At 39.9% G+C, this 17,568-nt stretch overlaps 1 protein-coding gene across 1 annotated transcript; it reads right to left on the bottom strand.

Annotated features, from left to right (window-relative positions):
- Positions 1-2,391: 2,391 nt before the first annotated feature.
- Positions 2,392-16,756, bottom strand: LOC128375017 (transcription regulator protein BACH2-like). Its single transcript, XM_053335233.1, has 4 exons — positions 16,490-16,756; positions 10,895-12,328; positions 3,827-4,033; positions 2,392-2,814 (listed from the first exon to the last, which is right to left on the bottom strand). The coding sequence occupies exons 1-4, from the start codon at positions 16,754-16,756 to the stop codon at positions 2,392-2,394; spliced, it is 2,331 nt and encodes a 776-aa protein (XP_053191208.1).
- Between the last annotated feature and the right edge of the window lie 812 nt (positions 16,757-17,568).

The raw sequence follows: 17,568 nt of genomic DNA, 5'->3' as shown, positions 1-17,568 counted from the left end.
TGCTTATTTTCTTCTTCCTGAGAATGAGATAAGAAGATGGCTACCAGTCTCATATCTGTGTGTTTAGTTTGAGCTGCTAGCCTAGCTTAGCATAAAGACCGGAAGCAGGGGGGAACAGTCTCAGTTTGTCCAGGATTGTCCTGATTTCAAGCTGCTTCATCACAACTAATATAATAATTATAATATTGCTCTTGTTTTCAGTGGTTAGATAAACATTTTAGCATGTTCTGTCCCTCTCATTATTACCTAACCAATATAAAAACATAAATAATTCATCACATGTCTGAATTCAACACTGATTTGTCTGTATGTGTGTCAATCAATCAATGTGTTGTTGTCAAAGCTGATGTTAGCCTATGACGCTTGCAGCTTTTTCTCACAGAGCAGTTAGTATGCTAACAGTTAGCTGAAATGCTGAAGAGAGAGTCGATCTTTTGTAAAGACCTTCAGGAGGTTTACTCCTTCCTTCATAATGTACCCGGCTATTAAAATGCTGTGTATAAAAGATCATATTAAGATGGCCAAACACAAGCGGTGGTTTCCCTGAGAGCAGAGATCTCCATTAAAGAAACTCTAGCTTGGAAGAAAGACTGCAAAGCATAAAGCTCCTATATGTAACATTAGTATTAGACTTTCTCAGAAGCTGACAGAGAATGTGTCACAGTCGGCCATTTAGCTGGCAGCCTGTGTTTGTGCACACAGACAAAGTACTTGGTGGATTTTGGAGGACAAAATGTAATTTTGGTGCTGAAAGGTGAGCTCAGAATGTGTGCTGAGTGCTGAAATACTTGTCCCCCTGGTGAAAATGCCTATAGCACATCCACATGCGCTTACATGTGCACATGCATAACATATGTGTGGTATATTATGGGTCCCAGTCAGGGGTTTGAATAAATGGTCACCCTAAGTTAACCTGGCTCTGTCAAAAATACACATGCCAACAGCTCTAAAGCAAACTGATTGACATTTGTTTAACCTGTGGACATAAACGATAGAATGAACATTTGTATTTTTAGTAGCATTTGTATGCAAGTGCTAGAAGTCTTTGTTTGCTAACTGGATGCTGTTATTGTGTGAAGCTTTCTGGAATCTTGTGCCATTGGTCTGTCCATGAGTAAAGCCAACTGTGGGAGGAGGTGGGGGTGCAAAAAAAAAACAAAACCCAAACCATAACATTAGCCTCCACGTTACCTTCAGTCTACAACAGGCTCCATTATATTTTTATGTTAGAGGTAGTTAAAGATTTAGATGTATATTGATGACATGATAGCATCTTCAAACATAACAGCTGACGATATAGCTAGTTAGAGTCAGATAAGTTTGACTGTTTTTAACTTTCATTTTTAAAAATCCTTTATAAATAGCTACACTAAGACATCACAATATTTGGCAACACTGGTCAACCAGGAGGAAAGCCACCATTGCTAGAAGTTACAATTCAATATTAACACTGATACAATCAATAACGCTGGTGTGACTTTGTGAGGTGAGGCTAGCAGTGGGGCTAACTGTCTTGGAGCAATACGTGAACATTCACAGGTTGAAATAAAGGGCTTTTTCTGTTCTTTCAATTCTGCCAACAAAGCATGAATGCAAAATTATCATAGTGATGTTGTCAGCTTTGAGACTGACTACATCTGATAGCTCACACTATAACCACAGATTACGTCATTTCTATTCATGTATAAGAAGATTTGTGTCTCAAAGTCTGCTTGTTGACAGGGATGTTTCACTTTGGACAGAGCCAGGCTAGCTCCTTGCTTTCACTCTTTATAATTAGCTACGCTAGGCTAAGTTAAGCTACACGGTTACTGACTGCAGCTCTGAACACATAGACATGAGATTGTTATCAGTCTTTTCATCTCAACTCTGAGAAAGAAATCATATAAGCATCATTCCCAAAACATTTAGCTTTTCCCTTAAATAAACCAGAAGTGACAGATGCTCAAAATTAAACCTAACTTGGAGGTCAAATATGAATCATTTACGTCAAACTGCTCATATGTGCTGAAGTAATCATCAAGATTTGACAGGACTGTAAAGTAAAGTGCATGTACATGTTAACAGGGACATTAGGCTACTGAACATTCTGAGAAATTCCTGAGTTTAACCTCCCATGATGCACAATGAAGGAGGGAAGCTGACAGGAAGAAAAAGTCAGGATGAGACAGAGAAAGAGAAAGAGAGAGGTGAAAGAGAGAAAGAAAGAGAAAGAGAGAAAGAAAGAGAAAGCTGCCAGTGCTTTTGTTTTATCACCGGTCCAAAAATACCTGTTGAACAGTATTGCTGAGAAGACAGCCATTGTGTCGTCCATTACAAAAGAAAGAAAAAAATACTTAAAATATCAAGGTATAGACAAGTATGAATAGACAAAAACTTTGCCACCAGACTCTAAGTACAGTCATGTCTCTTCTGTTCCTCCGTTGTGCATTTCTCAGTCATTTCCTGACAGAAATCCACTGTTACAGTGGGGCTACATACTTCCTCAGTGGATCCAAGCACCAGTGCACACTCTGGGTTCTCCTGCCCCAGACCAGACACGTCCACCCCTGACCGCCTATCCTCTAGCGCCCCCTGACAGGGACTCATCTCTGACAGACGTGCAGCTTCACCTTGTTGCCGTGACACACCCTCGTCAGAAGAAGGTGACGGTGGGTTGGATGTGAGGTCGATACTGTCGGAGACAGCGGGCGGCTGGTTGCCCTGCACCTCCCTGCATACTTGTTGGGAGAGGAAGGAGAGGTTCTGCCACAGCTCAGACATACACACCTTTAGCTGGTTGCGCTCACTCAGCAGCTTCTCCTTCTCACACACCTGAGTTTATAAGATAGAGTGTCATCAGGTCAACATGGCAGAAATACTGTACATTAGGTATATCCAGACTGTCTTCACCATAAAAATAACAGCATGTTCAAATGTGATTTAAGTTACACTGAGTTCATGTTAGAGACTCATTCGGTTCAATAAACCCTCTGAGAGTGTACAAGATGAAAAAATTAAACTGAACTTCAAAAATGTCACCAGCAGGATCTCGTATGTCAGCAATTATTTTGGTCTAGTGTTTTTCTTCGTTGGTTGTACACTGGCATAGCCTGTATCTAGCAACCATATCACAATCTGATGGTCTTTCTGTGCCTCATACAAGTGTTAAAGATTGCCCAAAAAGTTTGAGTTAAATAGATTTAGTTTTTGACCAGATATTGCGACACAAAGTGACCTCTAACAAACATTTGAGCAGACCTACAAAGACTTTAAAACAAAAGTGGAAACAGATCCAACTTTTTATACAACACCAAATCTTAATCATACCTTTGGCATATTAATAGTCATAATCGGTTTGATGATGGTCGCTGCTGATAAGACATTAAATACATTTACATCATTATTGCTATGTTATATTTTCATGTCTTAGGTCAAATAGGACATGATATTGTGTGATAGGAGCTAAAAATACACTCTCTCTGCTCTCTGAAACATGAATCAAGGTTTAATCACATTTATTGATCAGTCAGATCAACTATTGATGCTTTCTAAACACATTTGTGCTTCAAAATGTGGTATAGACACTTTTTATGAGGGGATTCTTCGACCAGGTCAAAAGGGTTAAAGTGTGCAAAAATGCTCCCTGAAAGTCAAGAGCCTTGCCTCCTCTGAATGCTCCATTTCCGAAGTAACCTGTACTTTCCCATCAGAGGCCTTCTGTTCCATAGCTTTTTGTTACTAAGAAAGTTACATGGGCTGTTTGTGTTGAACCATTTGCATATTTCAGGCTACATTACCTTTACATCTTTGTTATCTATGGTGTGTGGTGGTTAGTCAATCGTACCAGTTTGCGGATCTCGCCCTCCAAGTTCTGGATGCAGTCCAGCTTCCTCTTACGACAGCGCTGGGCGGCGATGCGGTTTTTGCTGCGGCGGCGGATGTCGTGGATGAACTCCAGCTGTTCTGAGGTCAGCTTGTGCATCTTGACGAGGATCTGGAAGTCATTGCGTGGCAGGTTGGTGATCTGGTCCACAGGGAAGGGCAGCTTCACCTAGAAGCACAGCAGGGTTTTATTTCATGTTATGACAATATTTGTTCAGTCCTGTCTTTGGCCCCATGTGTACAGACAGCTCTAGATGCGCTATATGTTAAAATCCATGACTGAAAGAAAGAGTATGGGTAGGTTTCCACTACGTCCAGCAGCCACCTTTATTTTATTTTATAATTTTTTTGCTGCTTGAAAGGCTCATTAAAAAAAATCCATATATATAAAAGGCATCATCAATGGATGATGTTTGCTCAGCTGTCATAGAGATAATGTTTGTGTCATCATGTGATTGATATGGATCTTTGGTGGCACGATAACAGCTTTATAACAACCAACCAACACAGATTATAAAATATGTTTAATTAATAAAATTAATATTTCTGTGGGACTCTTGAAAGCAGGAGATTTACTTTATAAAAGAAGAGAGTATTTAGCATGCAGCATACAATTGTGTGTATCCAGAATACTTCATCTTCAAATAAATAAATAAATAAAAACAAAGGAAACTAATTTAAATCTTTTTCATCTTCTGCATGATACTGGAAAATCTGGACAAATACTATTTAAATAACAAATCTTGTAATTTTTTCCCCCATGTTTTTGAAATAGAGACTAAACCTGCACACCAGAATAGGATTTTGTTGATTCGTTTAAAAACAACAAAAACAACAAAAGAAAATTAATCTTACTTTTCATTCTCCTACATCATACAGCTCCTTCTGAATACTTTTAAACTGCCAAACCTACAGGCCAGAGGGACAACAGCAGTTGTCAGCTGAGTAACTAAATATCTTTGCCTTTTAGTGTTAAATATACAAATATAAAAAAAATATTAAAATGTATATAAATGTCCTCTTCAAACTTGAATAGAATCTTACATATCATAGCGTTAACAGTTCAACATAAATGTAATATTACCACCACTGTTCATCAGTAACAGCCAATAGCAATAAGTCTGACGCCGCTAGATGGGTGTAATACAGTGTAGTATCCACTAGGTGTCACAATACAGCTACATATGGAAGCCAGCAGCTCTGACACAAAGAGAAAACAGGATGAGCTCTTTGTGTCACATTTAGTCAGTAAAACACCTTTAATATGATCATTTGACTTTGATGGTGCAAAACTTCACATATGTTTCATTCTTTCTTACTTTTTTATTTTCTTTCGTATTTATTATTTCTTTATTTCTGTGCTGGGTCTGTGTGGGTTATGTTGTAGGCTAATTTGCATATGTGTTTTTGTTGTTTAGTTTATGCTTTAACCTATGTGTGCATCTCTTTCTTTCTTTGGATATTCATTCATGCTCTAGTATCTAGTTAATTATTTAACTTTTGTTAAAAATGTATTTGAATCTTTCTTTTATCTCTTGATTAACAGTCCTGTCTTATCAGTGCATTCATTAATCCCTCTGTTGATTTGTTTAAAATCAACAAAAGTAATATTTCTATTTTTCAAGCATTACTCATTCAATCCATCAAAGTACTGAATGTTGGATGCTGTACAGTATATGTTGCTTTGTTCCCCCCATGTTATATTGCAGCAGTGTAGGCTCCATCAGAACAGCGTGCTACAGCAGCCCCGGCTCTTTTCTTCATACCAGCAATGTTCAGCACAGCACTGCCAGCGTACAAAGATGACATCATTCACTTCTCTCACAACAGAGGGAAGGGAAAAGAGAGCAGAGAGTGTGTGTGTGTGCGGAGGGGGGTGGGGGGGGGTGGGGGGGGGTAAGTGTGTGCATGGTGTGTTAGATGCCGCCTGTCCTTTACTCCATAGAGGTCTATATATAGCTCCATGACTCTCAGCAGTCACATAATAAGGTTGGAATGACAAAGTGAGCATTGGATGGTTATAAGTCCCCTCACCAATCTCCCGCTCTCTCTCTCTCTCTAGTGTTCTGCTTTCCATTTTTAACTATGTGGATTCTTTTGAGACACTCTTCACTTTATTTAAAGTGCTTAACATCTGTAATGTCATAAATGAAAATTTTAAAAAATAATCATAAAATGTGGAATGAGCCAAAAGCATCATGTTGTTGGGAGACATCACCCATCAAACGTGGGAGAACTGGAGCAGTTTTCCCAAGAAGAGTGGACCAAACTACCAGTGGAGATGTGTAGAAACCTCATTCAGAGTAACACAAAGTGCTTGACAGTTATTGCCTCAAAAGGCTGTGCCACAAAATATTATGTTAATGGTACCAATGTCATCAGCAAATTCCATTTTCATTTGTTTGATTGCATTAAAGGTTGAATATGTAGAATATTTATTAAAAGCTTTATTTTTTTTAAATAATACAGCCACGGGGTGTTTTGAGGGGTACAGAATGAAAGTATTGCTTTTCCATTAAAAAAAAAAAATAGTCTGAATTAATATTTTAAAATTTGTTTGACGGGTTCGACAATGACGTTCTGACACGTTCTGTGTACATTGTACCAGCCAATTAGCGGCCGGAATCGCGGGTTGCCAGGGTTGTCTGTTGTTCCGGTGCAGCTACTGTAGGCTGGCACTGGGTGAAATGGAGTTGTAAACAAGCAGAGCCGTGTTGGACTTACTAAAACCAGCGTTTTTTGCTCTCAAATACAACTTTTCATCACAAAACTTCGAAGGTAAGACAGAATATCTGTTAGTCGCTGTAAATAAGTGGTTGTTTACCTTTGTATTCTTTGGCTGCTGGTTCACTGAGTTTTTAATAATGGTACTGTTGAACTCGCCAGGGTCTTAGCTTTCATATGAGATGCTATTTGTTTGTGTACCATGAAGTATCAAAACGGTAGCAATGGAAATGTGGAGAGTGGGTTGACTTTCTGACGCTATTCGGATTTTGATATTTGATCATTAATATGCTTGGTGTTTGAGTTGTGTTTGGTGTGTGTAAAAATGACGTGCTTGTAGCGGAGTTTCTCCTATTTAATTTGATGTGCGGTATGACTGTGTTGCTACATAATTAGGGGATCATCCCTATGTTCCCCGGGTCCTATGTTCCCCGCTTTGTATGTGACCGGGGAACATAGGGATGATCCCGTCTACAGTTAGCCAGTTAGCTGAGTTAGCCACTGAGTTAGCAGTGCTTTTATCTTTATACAGGTTTTAAGGGTACCAATACCTTAAGTCAAGTCTGTATATCTTATATATTCATCCATCCATTTTCCAAACCACTTATCCTACAGAGGGTTGCAGGGGGGTTGGAGCCAATCCCAGCTGTTATTGGGCAAGAGGCGGGGTACAACCATGGACAGGTCATCACAGGGCTAACATATAGAGACAGACAAACATTCACACCTACGGGCAATTTACTGTCTCCAATTAACCTAAGCTGCATGTTTTAGTTGTGTGGTAGGAAGCTGAAGTATCCAGAGAGAACACACGCAGGCATGAGGAGAACATACAACCTACACACAGAAGAAGCCCAGCCGGCCAGAGGGTTCAAACCCAGAACCTTCTTGCTGTGAGGAGACAGTTACCATTGCACCACTATGCTGCCCTTCACATATATCATATGGTTCAATTGTCAATGAGTAATATCAAAAGCATTACAAGAAAAAAAAAGAAAAGAAAAACAGGGCCATGGCTCAACAAACAGGATTACATTTAACCTTGGGGTTATCTTGGTCTTGTTGTCATGGTCAATAATGTCATCAAACCTGCAAGGAACAGTTTTTGTTCAGGCTTCTGGATAAAACATATGAGTAAAATTTGAGTCAGCATTCTTACAGGACAAAAAATACTACCTACTACTACCATTACAAACCCATACTTTGTCACATTGAAAATATAGTAAATATTTGTACTACAACCAGTATCTCAGACTTTTAATAAACATGTAGGCAGGTTATGATAGTGTCCATCATAAATTATATTTACACTTTTATGTCTTTTTTTCTGCTGAAATGACCACAATTCCCATCAGGGATTAACAGTCTTATCTATGTAACTGCTTGTTAAATAAGCTGCTCTGGATCTTCTGATGTTTTATGATGTGTGTGTGTGTGTGTGTGTGTGTGTGTGTGTGTGTGTGTGTGTGTGTGTGTGTGTGTGTGTGTGTGTGTGTGTGTGTGTGTGTGTGTGTGTGTATGAGCATAGAGCTGGATGGGAAAAGGGCACAGTTAATAGAGGTGGTGGCCTGATGTAGTGAGACAGGGCTTTGTTTTTTTCACCTGTAAGATGTTTGATCAACAAAATAATCAATAATCAATCCATAATTCAACAATGAGAAGACTACTATGTAAACAATAATGAAATAAGTAGGGAAAAAAGCCAAAGTACTGAGTGCAAAGAGGGACAGAGAGGGGAGTCTCAGAGAGCTGGCCTAATTGGAAAGGCCAGATCTGGGGTCAGAAGTAGCAGATGGTGGAGGAAACATGGACAGGACTCCTTCCACCTGCCTACAGGGCACCCTAGGGTGTGTGTGTATGTGTGTCTGCTCTATGGGTAAGACAACTGGGTCAGGGCAAAAAAGTGGGACAGAACACACACAACACACACACACACACACACACACACACACACACACACACACACACACACACACAATGTAGGTGTGTACAAGAGCAACCCATACCTAAAAATGACATTCAAACTGAGTATGAATGTACAAACCTTTACAAAGCCACATGTTTCCACATGTTTTTGGTTTTCTATCCCATATACACGTACTATTACTTACACTATGTACTAGTTAGTAGTTTTTATTGATATACTTTTCATCCCTTTTCTTTTGCTTTGGATTGTATCACTTATGTTTCATTATGATGTAATGTTTACTTATGTGGACCCCAGGAAGAATAGTTGCCATATTGGTAGTGGCTAATAGAAACACATGAATAAATAACTGAATTGTGGTTTCCATGGGTCAAGAGTCAGTGTATTAAAATTAGAGTGTAAAACCTCACCAAAGACAACAGAATTCATCCTCTGGAGAACAAGAATGTCTGTACCAAACTTCCTTTCAATGATTGGATTGCCATGAATGAAACCACATTGCCAGCATGGCTATAAACTGTAACCAATCTGTTCACCAGACACTTCATTGATCTTCTGTTTTCTATTTTACCTTTCTGTCTTTTCTTGTGTTGTGTCTTAGTATTCTTAACAGTAAAGAATGTGAAGCTCAGTAGGCCACTATGCCTTATTGTCTTTGTAATTAATTAACTGGCTTGTTAGTCAGTACATTATATTAAAAAGAGGGCGACTGGTAGATTAAAAAGCAGGATGACTTCAGTCAGTCTAGTGAGCAAACACAACATTTCAGATGTGTGACTATAATTAGATGTCAATATGAATTTAAGCAGAGATGGAATATCTGTAAGATGCCAGAACACAATGGCTAATACTGTAGGTACACAGGTCAAAAACTAGTTGTAGTTAAGACTGAATAAATGGACAGGGTTTGTAGATGTAACCCCTGTAAAATGGCTCTCTAAGTGTCTGAACCAGTATGTCTGTTCAGAATAGCTGGCCAACACATTCCAGTGCTTACTCATGTTCATCGACTCATTCACAAGCCAGAGGCCACCACCACTCAACTCTAATAAAGCTAATATCTTCTGTATGTATGTGTATGTGTGTGTGTGTGTGTGTGTGTGTGTGTGTGTGTGTGTGTGTGTGTGTGTGTGTGTGTGTGTGTGTGTGAGAGAGAGAGAGAGAGAGAGAGAGAGAGAGAGAGAGAGAGAGAGAGAGAGAGAGAGAGAGAGAGAGAGAGAGAGAGAGAGAGAGAGAGAGAGAGATCTGGTATAAAACTCTCCTCACATCTCATCAAATATTGCTATGTGCTAGGGCATCACCATGGCAACCATATAGCTCTTTTAACTCAAAGGAGTATGTGAGGGAAGTGTTTACGTCATTTCTCCCAAGAGAAGAAACTGTCTAAGAATAGTCCCAGCTGTAAATCACACCTCAATAATGTTTCTAACACAAAGAGCTTCAGTTAAGGTTAAAAAGAGGCCAGTTATTGCTGAGATGTGGTTTGCTAAACTGGTGAACTGGTGAAACGCTTGCCATTCATAAGCAGTACAGAGGAGAAAAGGTTAAATAAATTCTAAAAAAGCATAAAGAATATACACAGTAGTCCATTTATAACACTAATCTGATGTTGACCTTTAAGCTCTTTCAAATTCAGATTATGGTTCATATTTTAACCATGCAAGGCCAACGACAAGTGGTATGTCTTAGGAACATGGACAGTGTGGGCGTCTTCATGAGCACCTGCTATTTTGGTTCATGTTCACTTCACGCAACGTGCAAAAGGGCTGGATGAAAGTCATTATTAAATACTCTCTCATCCAGTTACATCACTGCTCTCATAGCTCTGAAACAGCTGTGCCAATCACAGTTAAACATGATAACAAACAGCTCAGCAAAGGGAGAGCTTTTCTTCACGAATGTCTGGACATGTCAGAGCATCATGACATGAACACACATCACATAGGCCTACACTATGGCACAGCACTTGTCAGAGTATTTAATGCAAGGATTTCATTATAAAGATGTAATCACCAAAAGAGGCAGTGGATTGAAATACTGGCTAGGTACTAGGTCTGTTCCTAGATTCCTCTTAACATATACTTAGTTCTAGGGTTAGGATGAGGCATTTAGTTGTGATTGTTAGAATTACGGTTAGGGCTGGGGAATCAATTATATCAATGAATGACCTCACTAAGACAGCTATACAAACGTGTGTGTGTATGTGTGTGTGTGTGTGTGTGTGTGTGTGTGTGTGTGTGTGTGTGTCAGTCACATGGACTAAACACCTTCACTAAAGTAGGATTTTTCATCCAGGACTTTTACTTGTAATAGAGTATTTTTCTGTTGCTTTTACTGTATTGATACTTTTAAGAAAGTATAATAAAGTACCACACGTACCTCAGGACCAGGCATTCTGGTGACGCTACTTTCACTGTCTCCCTCTGAGAACGAGCACGATTCATCACTGGAGTTGCCACCACTGGCGCCAAATCCCATCTCACTTTTGATCTTCGTGCAACCCTGAGACAAGGCGACCTCTCCACTGTGGGAGTTCCTCTGCTCCACCACACCAGCCAGGCAGTGAGACAGTCCAGAGATGGAGCCCGAGTGCGGGGATAAGGAGAAGTCTAACGGTGGCAGGCTGGAAGGTGAGCTCCCACTGCCTGCATCCTCTGGATAAGAGAATGAGGAACGGGAGCTGGAAGTCTGAGTTCGTGGCTCATATGGGGGAGGAGAGTGGGCTGATGTCTTGATGGGAACAGGGCAGCTGGCAGCGAGGCTAGACCTGCCAGAGGAAGGAGCTTCTATGTGCATTAGGGTTGAGACTTTTTCTCTGAACTTCTCTTCCATGTAGGAATGGGCTAACATTTGTTGCTCGCCAGTTGCGGAAGAGAAAATGACACTACGTCTGTCTAGCTCTCCCTCATGTTTAGAGGAGGAGGCTTTGGACAAAGGTCTTTCCATGTTCCTGCCAATGCCAGTCAGTGCTGCTGGTATTACATCTGCAATTCTGGTCTTGAGGCCCACTTGAACCAGAGGTTCTCTCTTATCCCTCTGCTTGTCTTTGACCAGTTCCCTGTAATGGTTGAGGGACAATCTGTTGGTGAGGAGCTGCTGGATGGTGGTGCTAGGAACTCTCCTGAGATCCAGGCCACCTCTCTGAAGGTAGGAACGCAGGCAGGAAGAGGGTGAGCCCCCACTTGGAGAGTGCTCAGCTGCTTCAGGAACCCCTTCTACCTCTAGCTCCATCTCCAGTACCTCCTCAGTACACAACTCTGGGTTGCATCCATTCTTGTCATCTCCTTCTTCCTCGAACACAAAGGGTTCCTCTTTGATCCTGGAAGGAGTAAGAAGAGTTTGTGGAGCAGCACTGCTGTCTGGGAGTTGGCAACTCACCGGGACGACTGAGGTATGGTTGGCCAAAAATACATCATCATCATCACCATGATGGTTTTCACCGTTGTGCTTCTCACAGGTCTGATACTGATATTTCCTGTATTTGGGACATTGAGGAAGGTTATCAGGAAGTGATGCAGTGCTTGCTACATGATTGGTTTGCTGCCTGCTGTCTGAAGAGTCATCCAAAGATATTGCCTCAGAAAAGACTGTATCATCAGCTGTGCTGTCATCGCTATATTCCATCTTTCCGTTAACGGCATGTTGGCTGTCATTCTGTAGCTGGGCTTGAAGGAACCGGAAGCAAGAGTCTTCTAAATTGTGAACACCAAGGAAGTCAGCGCACAGTATGACCTCATGGATGTTCTCCTGGCTTAAAATCAGCTTGGCTGTGTAGGCAAACTGGAGCAGTGGAGCAAAACCCTTAGCCGTCACCTGTAGAGGAGGGAAAACACATTACAGTAAGTAATGTGAATGAACGTATTACTTGTTAGTATGTTTAGCATCATCAACAGCAGCTTTAAATAACAGTGGGTGTAATAATCTTAACATCATTGATGTGTATAATGTAAAAAAAGACTCAACCTTTCTGTTTTATGGCTGCTCACACAGACATTGATTGCTCACATGATTTCAAAATCATGAGCATAACAGCCAAACATCTGTTTACCTACAGATGCTGAAAAATCAAGCCAACATCAACAACTAGTACTTCACAAAGGCTTCCTGAGAAACACTGTATTCTGACATGTGATCATGTTCTGGCCTCAAACCTACCATTTTTATGTCACTGTGAATGTATAAATTATTTAATTATATTGAATGAAAATGGAAAGAATGCATCGTGTGAACCCTAACCCCACTGAATCAATTAAAGCCAAAAACACCCACAATGCTTAATGACACTTGATCATGCTTATCCTGCCTAGTTGAACCAGTCCTCACTATATGTGAAAGTAGAGGTCTTTGTGAAGGTTATTCAAGAGGGTTTCATTGATACTGCACACAGTGGAGCCACAGCTTTATGAAGGTGTTCAGGAATAATGTCAGTTAGGTAGTTAGGAAGCTGAGACCTCCAGTGCTTTTGTACTGTAAAACTGAAACTCAACAATGCGCTGTCTGTGAATGAAGGTTAACATAAATATTAGCGACACCTTTCAATGATATCACCTCTGCCTACCTAATAATTACCATGGAGATGAGACAATAGAATTGTGTCAGAGAGTAGTTGGAAGATTCAACCTGAAGATTCATGATAGTTAGTATTGCTGGATCTTAGTAAAAGATAACAGTATTGTGTGTTATGACATCATATATTTTTGGGGGTGGGGGGTACAGACTGGCAATTAAACAAAGAGGTGGTGAGCTTTGAATGGATAAAACTGAAGCAACCAAGTAATTGTATTCATAGTCGGATATTTTTCCACACTCCCTTTAAATGGTCTTAGTCTTCTTGCCTGGATCCTTTTGATTGTTCCCTCTTCTCTCACACCTCTCACCCCTCATCTCCTTCGCTGTCTTCTGCTTCCTTACAGGCAACATGGCTGCTATATTCTTTCCATATGTGTGTGTGAGTGTGTGTGATGGAGGGGATGTTGAGAGTGTATGCTGCCATACATACATATGTTTGCCCTATATTGCTGTGAGTGCATGTGTGTGTACATGAAAATGTATGTGTGTGTATATATTGGTGTGCAGTGCGTGTAAGCCTATTTTCAGCTAGCATCAGCAGCTGCTGCATTCTGTGCAGAAACACATTTTTATAGGCACAGAGAGGAGCCAAGAGAAGCTCCACTCTACTATTCTACCAACCTTACTAATGCACACCAGCACAGTGATGGAAATAATCAATCAATATGATGAATATAGTATAATAGTGTGTAATATAGTGTTCCCCTTCATTTCCTCTTAAGGGATTTTAGGGTTGTTGAAACATGATTAGTATACACCTGATTCTCTATCCTCTTGTTCGGCTCTTCATTTAAGCTTTTTGTTATTTACTCTGAGCCAAATATTCAAACCCAAGAGCCCATGTTTTTATAGTTGCTCCTTTACAGCTAATGGAAATATTCTAGATGTCTTGTAAATCATTTATCATGATTCACCCCCATGTGCAGGCTGCACGATCCCAAACATGTTCAGAAAAACAACCATTGCAAAAATGGTACTGATCAGCCTGAAGACTAAGAAGCCAAGGAACTCAAAATCAATATACATATAAAGCAATGCACAGATTGTTCTGTTAGATTTAACACAGCTTCAGTCCTCCAGAGTAGTGTCTGTTAAAATGCATTCAGCCATAATACAGCTGTGAGCCTCAGATTATTGTAGCAGTGGATTGTCTTATGAGGGGCAAATCTTCTGCATGAAGTTCAACTTTTTTTTTGGTTTAACTCTGACATGCAAATTCACACCATTGATCAACATCACATTGATTTGATAATGCTGACCTTTGAGGGATTGTAAGGATAGCGTGTCTAACACTTCATGTCTCTGGAATATATAAATTTAGTTAGTTCTGTTAGTTTGAGTATTTTGATGTGCAGTGTTCTAATTGGCTAGTGTGCTACAGCAGCTTACCAGCTAGCCCAACCTTGTCCAAACAAGCACATAATTGGTAGTTGGGAAGAAACAGACTTTAAGTATAAAAAGGTAAAAATAGGCTTAAGTTCGTAGCTTTGTGCATAAAATGGGAAGACAGCTGTGATGATGACAGTTGAAGCAGATCAGTTTTGTCAAGAGTGTGTATCCAGCCTGTAATATGATATTCTTCATTATACCCAAATACAATCATTCTAAAGCAAAATCAGTGTGATCTACCATGAGATGGAAACAACATTAATATCAATGCCCAACATGTTTTCATAAACAGATCAATTTGTATCAGCCTTGATGTTCCATCCCGATCTTTTTCTTCTCTTTTAATCGTATTTATCCAACGAAGGTCAAGTATGCGCCGTGCCTTTTTTGTCCAGCAGATGCTTTACATACAAACTATCCTCCACACTCAAACAAAGGTAACTGCCCATAACATCTATTCTAGAGCACACCAGATGTCCTAGGAATCAAAGCCTGATCCATGACCCAAATGGTGCTGTGTCCAAATTATATACAGCAGAGGTGTTGGGCATTATTTTTGAGGCAGAAGGAGAGTATGAACTGTGAAGTGCAGAACAAATGAAACATTTTGCTGCTATTTTCCACTGCAGCTGCTTAGTAATTGGAGGAGCAACATGTTGCCAGTGTCGCTGGTCTATTTAGCTCAAATGTATTTAGTTTTGGGCTGTAAAGTCTCAGTGAACTTCAGACTTCAAATTAAGTGTATATGCTGTATAGTGTATAGTGTAATATAGACATTCTGAACGGCCATGTGGAAGACATTCATAGTGTTGCACTCTGTTGCTCACCTGAAAAGAGAGAGCTAGTTTGAAAAGGTTAAACCCTGGCTGGCTCCTCTCTCACTTCTACTCAGCTGAACCATCACAGTGTGAATATCACTCATCTATGTCAGAAAGTTAGAGAAATGTCTCTGCAGAGGTTGTTGCTAATGGTAATGGTTTCTAGGCTAGTGAGTGTCTTCATGTCTTTTTTATAGTGTCTGTTAGAGTCAGTCAGCTCTGAAAGTGTTTTATTAGCTCAGTTTAATTTGCAGGAGTTTTCTACAGCAGAGGAAGTGTCTTCTTATGTTTTCACTGCAGTAACAGACCATTGGACTGAATCATCTGTCCAGCTGCCAATTACTGCTTTCAAAGATGACAAGGAGCTCAAAAAGGACAAAAAGGCAGAAAAATGCTGACTTCTGGAGAAAATGATTTTGTCCTGCTTCCATGAACTTGACCAGAGAGTGTGAGTGACAGGCAACATACACAAATGTGAGTTACATTCTGCTCATCTTACATTTGGGTCAGTATGTTAATTTGGACCCGACCGATATAGGATTTTTGGGGCTGATACCAATACCAATATTAGGGAGTTAAAAAAATTCTAATACTGATATATTGGCAGAATATTTAAAAAGGTGCATTTGTTGCAATGTGGTTATCAAACACAAAGATATGTGATGGATGTATGATATTTGACAGTTTAACTACATTTATTGTGTAAAATGACTGAAACAGTAAACTTCACTGGGAATTTAATAATTATAAATTACTATAAATGAAAAAACCCAACAAAATAATGTATGTACACATTAAACTTGATTTAAGAAAAATGATACACATTAAATGCTGCCTATAACTTTTTTAAAATACCGGTGCATATCGGACAACATGCAGATACCGATATATCTATGATAAACCAATATTGGCTGATAATATCAGTTAAGTGATATATCTGTCTGACTCTAATGTGAATGACTATACTAAATTCCAGTTGACTACTGTACATTACTTTCTTGATAGAGTGATAGTGTGTGTAAGACAGCTGGAAAGTAATAAAATGTGTGAGTCCTAATATTTAGTAAGTGTCAACATACAGCTAATTGTTGTACCTGCTGTATATTCTAATCTTTCTTGATAAAATATTGAAGCGGATTAAAGAGTGCACTTCCATAAATCTGGGACCAAGAGACAGATTTTAATTGTGGTCCATTACCTTGTCTGGCAGGTTAATGATGGGCTCCGGTTCTCCTAGTGAGCCTTGATGCACCAGTAGGGCTTGCAGGAAGTAACGACTGCTGGCAGCGAGGACAGCCCTGTGTGCTCGTACCTCCCTGCCTTCCACCAGTATGGTCACATCACACAGGATGCCCTGCCGCCGCTGCTCCTCCAGGCTCAACAGCACATTGGCGCAATGGACCTTGGATTCGTACACGTACACAGGCGCTGCCGCCTCACCGTCCAGCTCCTCGCCTGCCGACATCACTCCCTCTAGCAACCTGGACGGAGGAAAGAAAGGATGACATGTCAGCTAGCAGAACAGGTACAATGTTTGCATAAGAACACACAGGCTGCCTTTTCTTTATGTCACACTAACCCTAACCCTAACCCTTAACCCTAAACTGTTATGTTGGAAAGGAAGAGATTTCAATGTGTGATTATAATGATGTACATATGGAGAATGTGGTTGTCCATTGGTTGGTTTGGTGAACTTTGAATGGAAAAGACAACTGGCAGCTGGATTACTATGGAATTTAGGATTATTTGGTATAGTATTCATAGTCCCTGGTCATGATTCCTTATGATTTTAATGACCCCATGATCTTTGTCATGCACCACCATCAGGCAGCGGTACAATAAGAACATCACTATCTAATATGCAGATTGCCATGACATCTGCTGATTAGGATTACAATGATAAGAAGGTGTTTGAACATTTCAAAGGGGAAGAACAATAAGACAAATGAAGTGCCTCCTAAAGAAGAATGACATTAGAGCAATTCGGAAGTGTTTCAAGTTTGTATTAAATGATGAGGGAGAGCCAGCAAATTAAAGAGGCTGCCAGAAATGCAAATACTATCCTTGTAATTAATAACTGCTGAACTAGTGTAATGATAAATGTATGAAAACAGCTTTAATTACCTTACAAACCAACAATGATACACAATGCTCAGAAGACTAGAAAAGTACAGTTCATATAAGTACAATTCATTTACCATTTACCATTTAACCAATACAATATGTACATTTGGGAAAACATCAAAGAGGTCTGATGGGGGACAACCTGATGGAGAC

Source organism: Scomber japonicus, chromosome 16 (assembly GCF_027409825.1).
Source record: "Scomber japonicus isolate fScoJap1 chromosome 16, fScoJap1.pri, whole genome shotgun sequence".
Lineage (NCBI taxonomy): Eukaryota > Metazoa > Chordata > Actinopteri > Scombriformes > Scombridae > Scomber > Scomber japonicus.
This window is presented reverse-complemented; position numbering and strand designations above follow the sequence as displayed.

What these genes read in the sequence shown, in the direction of transcription:
- LOC128375017 (XM_053335233.1), bottom strand. Translation starts at nt 16,756, where the DNA reads ATGTCGGCAGGCGAGGAGCTGGACGGTGAGGCGGCAGCGCCTGTGTAC. An exon ending in TCATTAACCTGCCAGACAAG is followed by an intron (nt 12,329 to 16,489) that starts GTAATGGACCAC and finishes CCTCCTCTACAG; the next exon opens with GTGACGGCTAAGGGTTTTGC. An exon ending in AGGGCGAGATCCGCAAACTG is followed by an intron (nt 2,815 to 3,826) that starts GTACGATTGACT and finishes TTATAAACTCAG; the next exon opens with GTGTGTGAGAAGGAGAAGCT.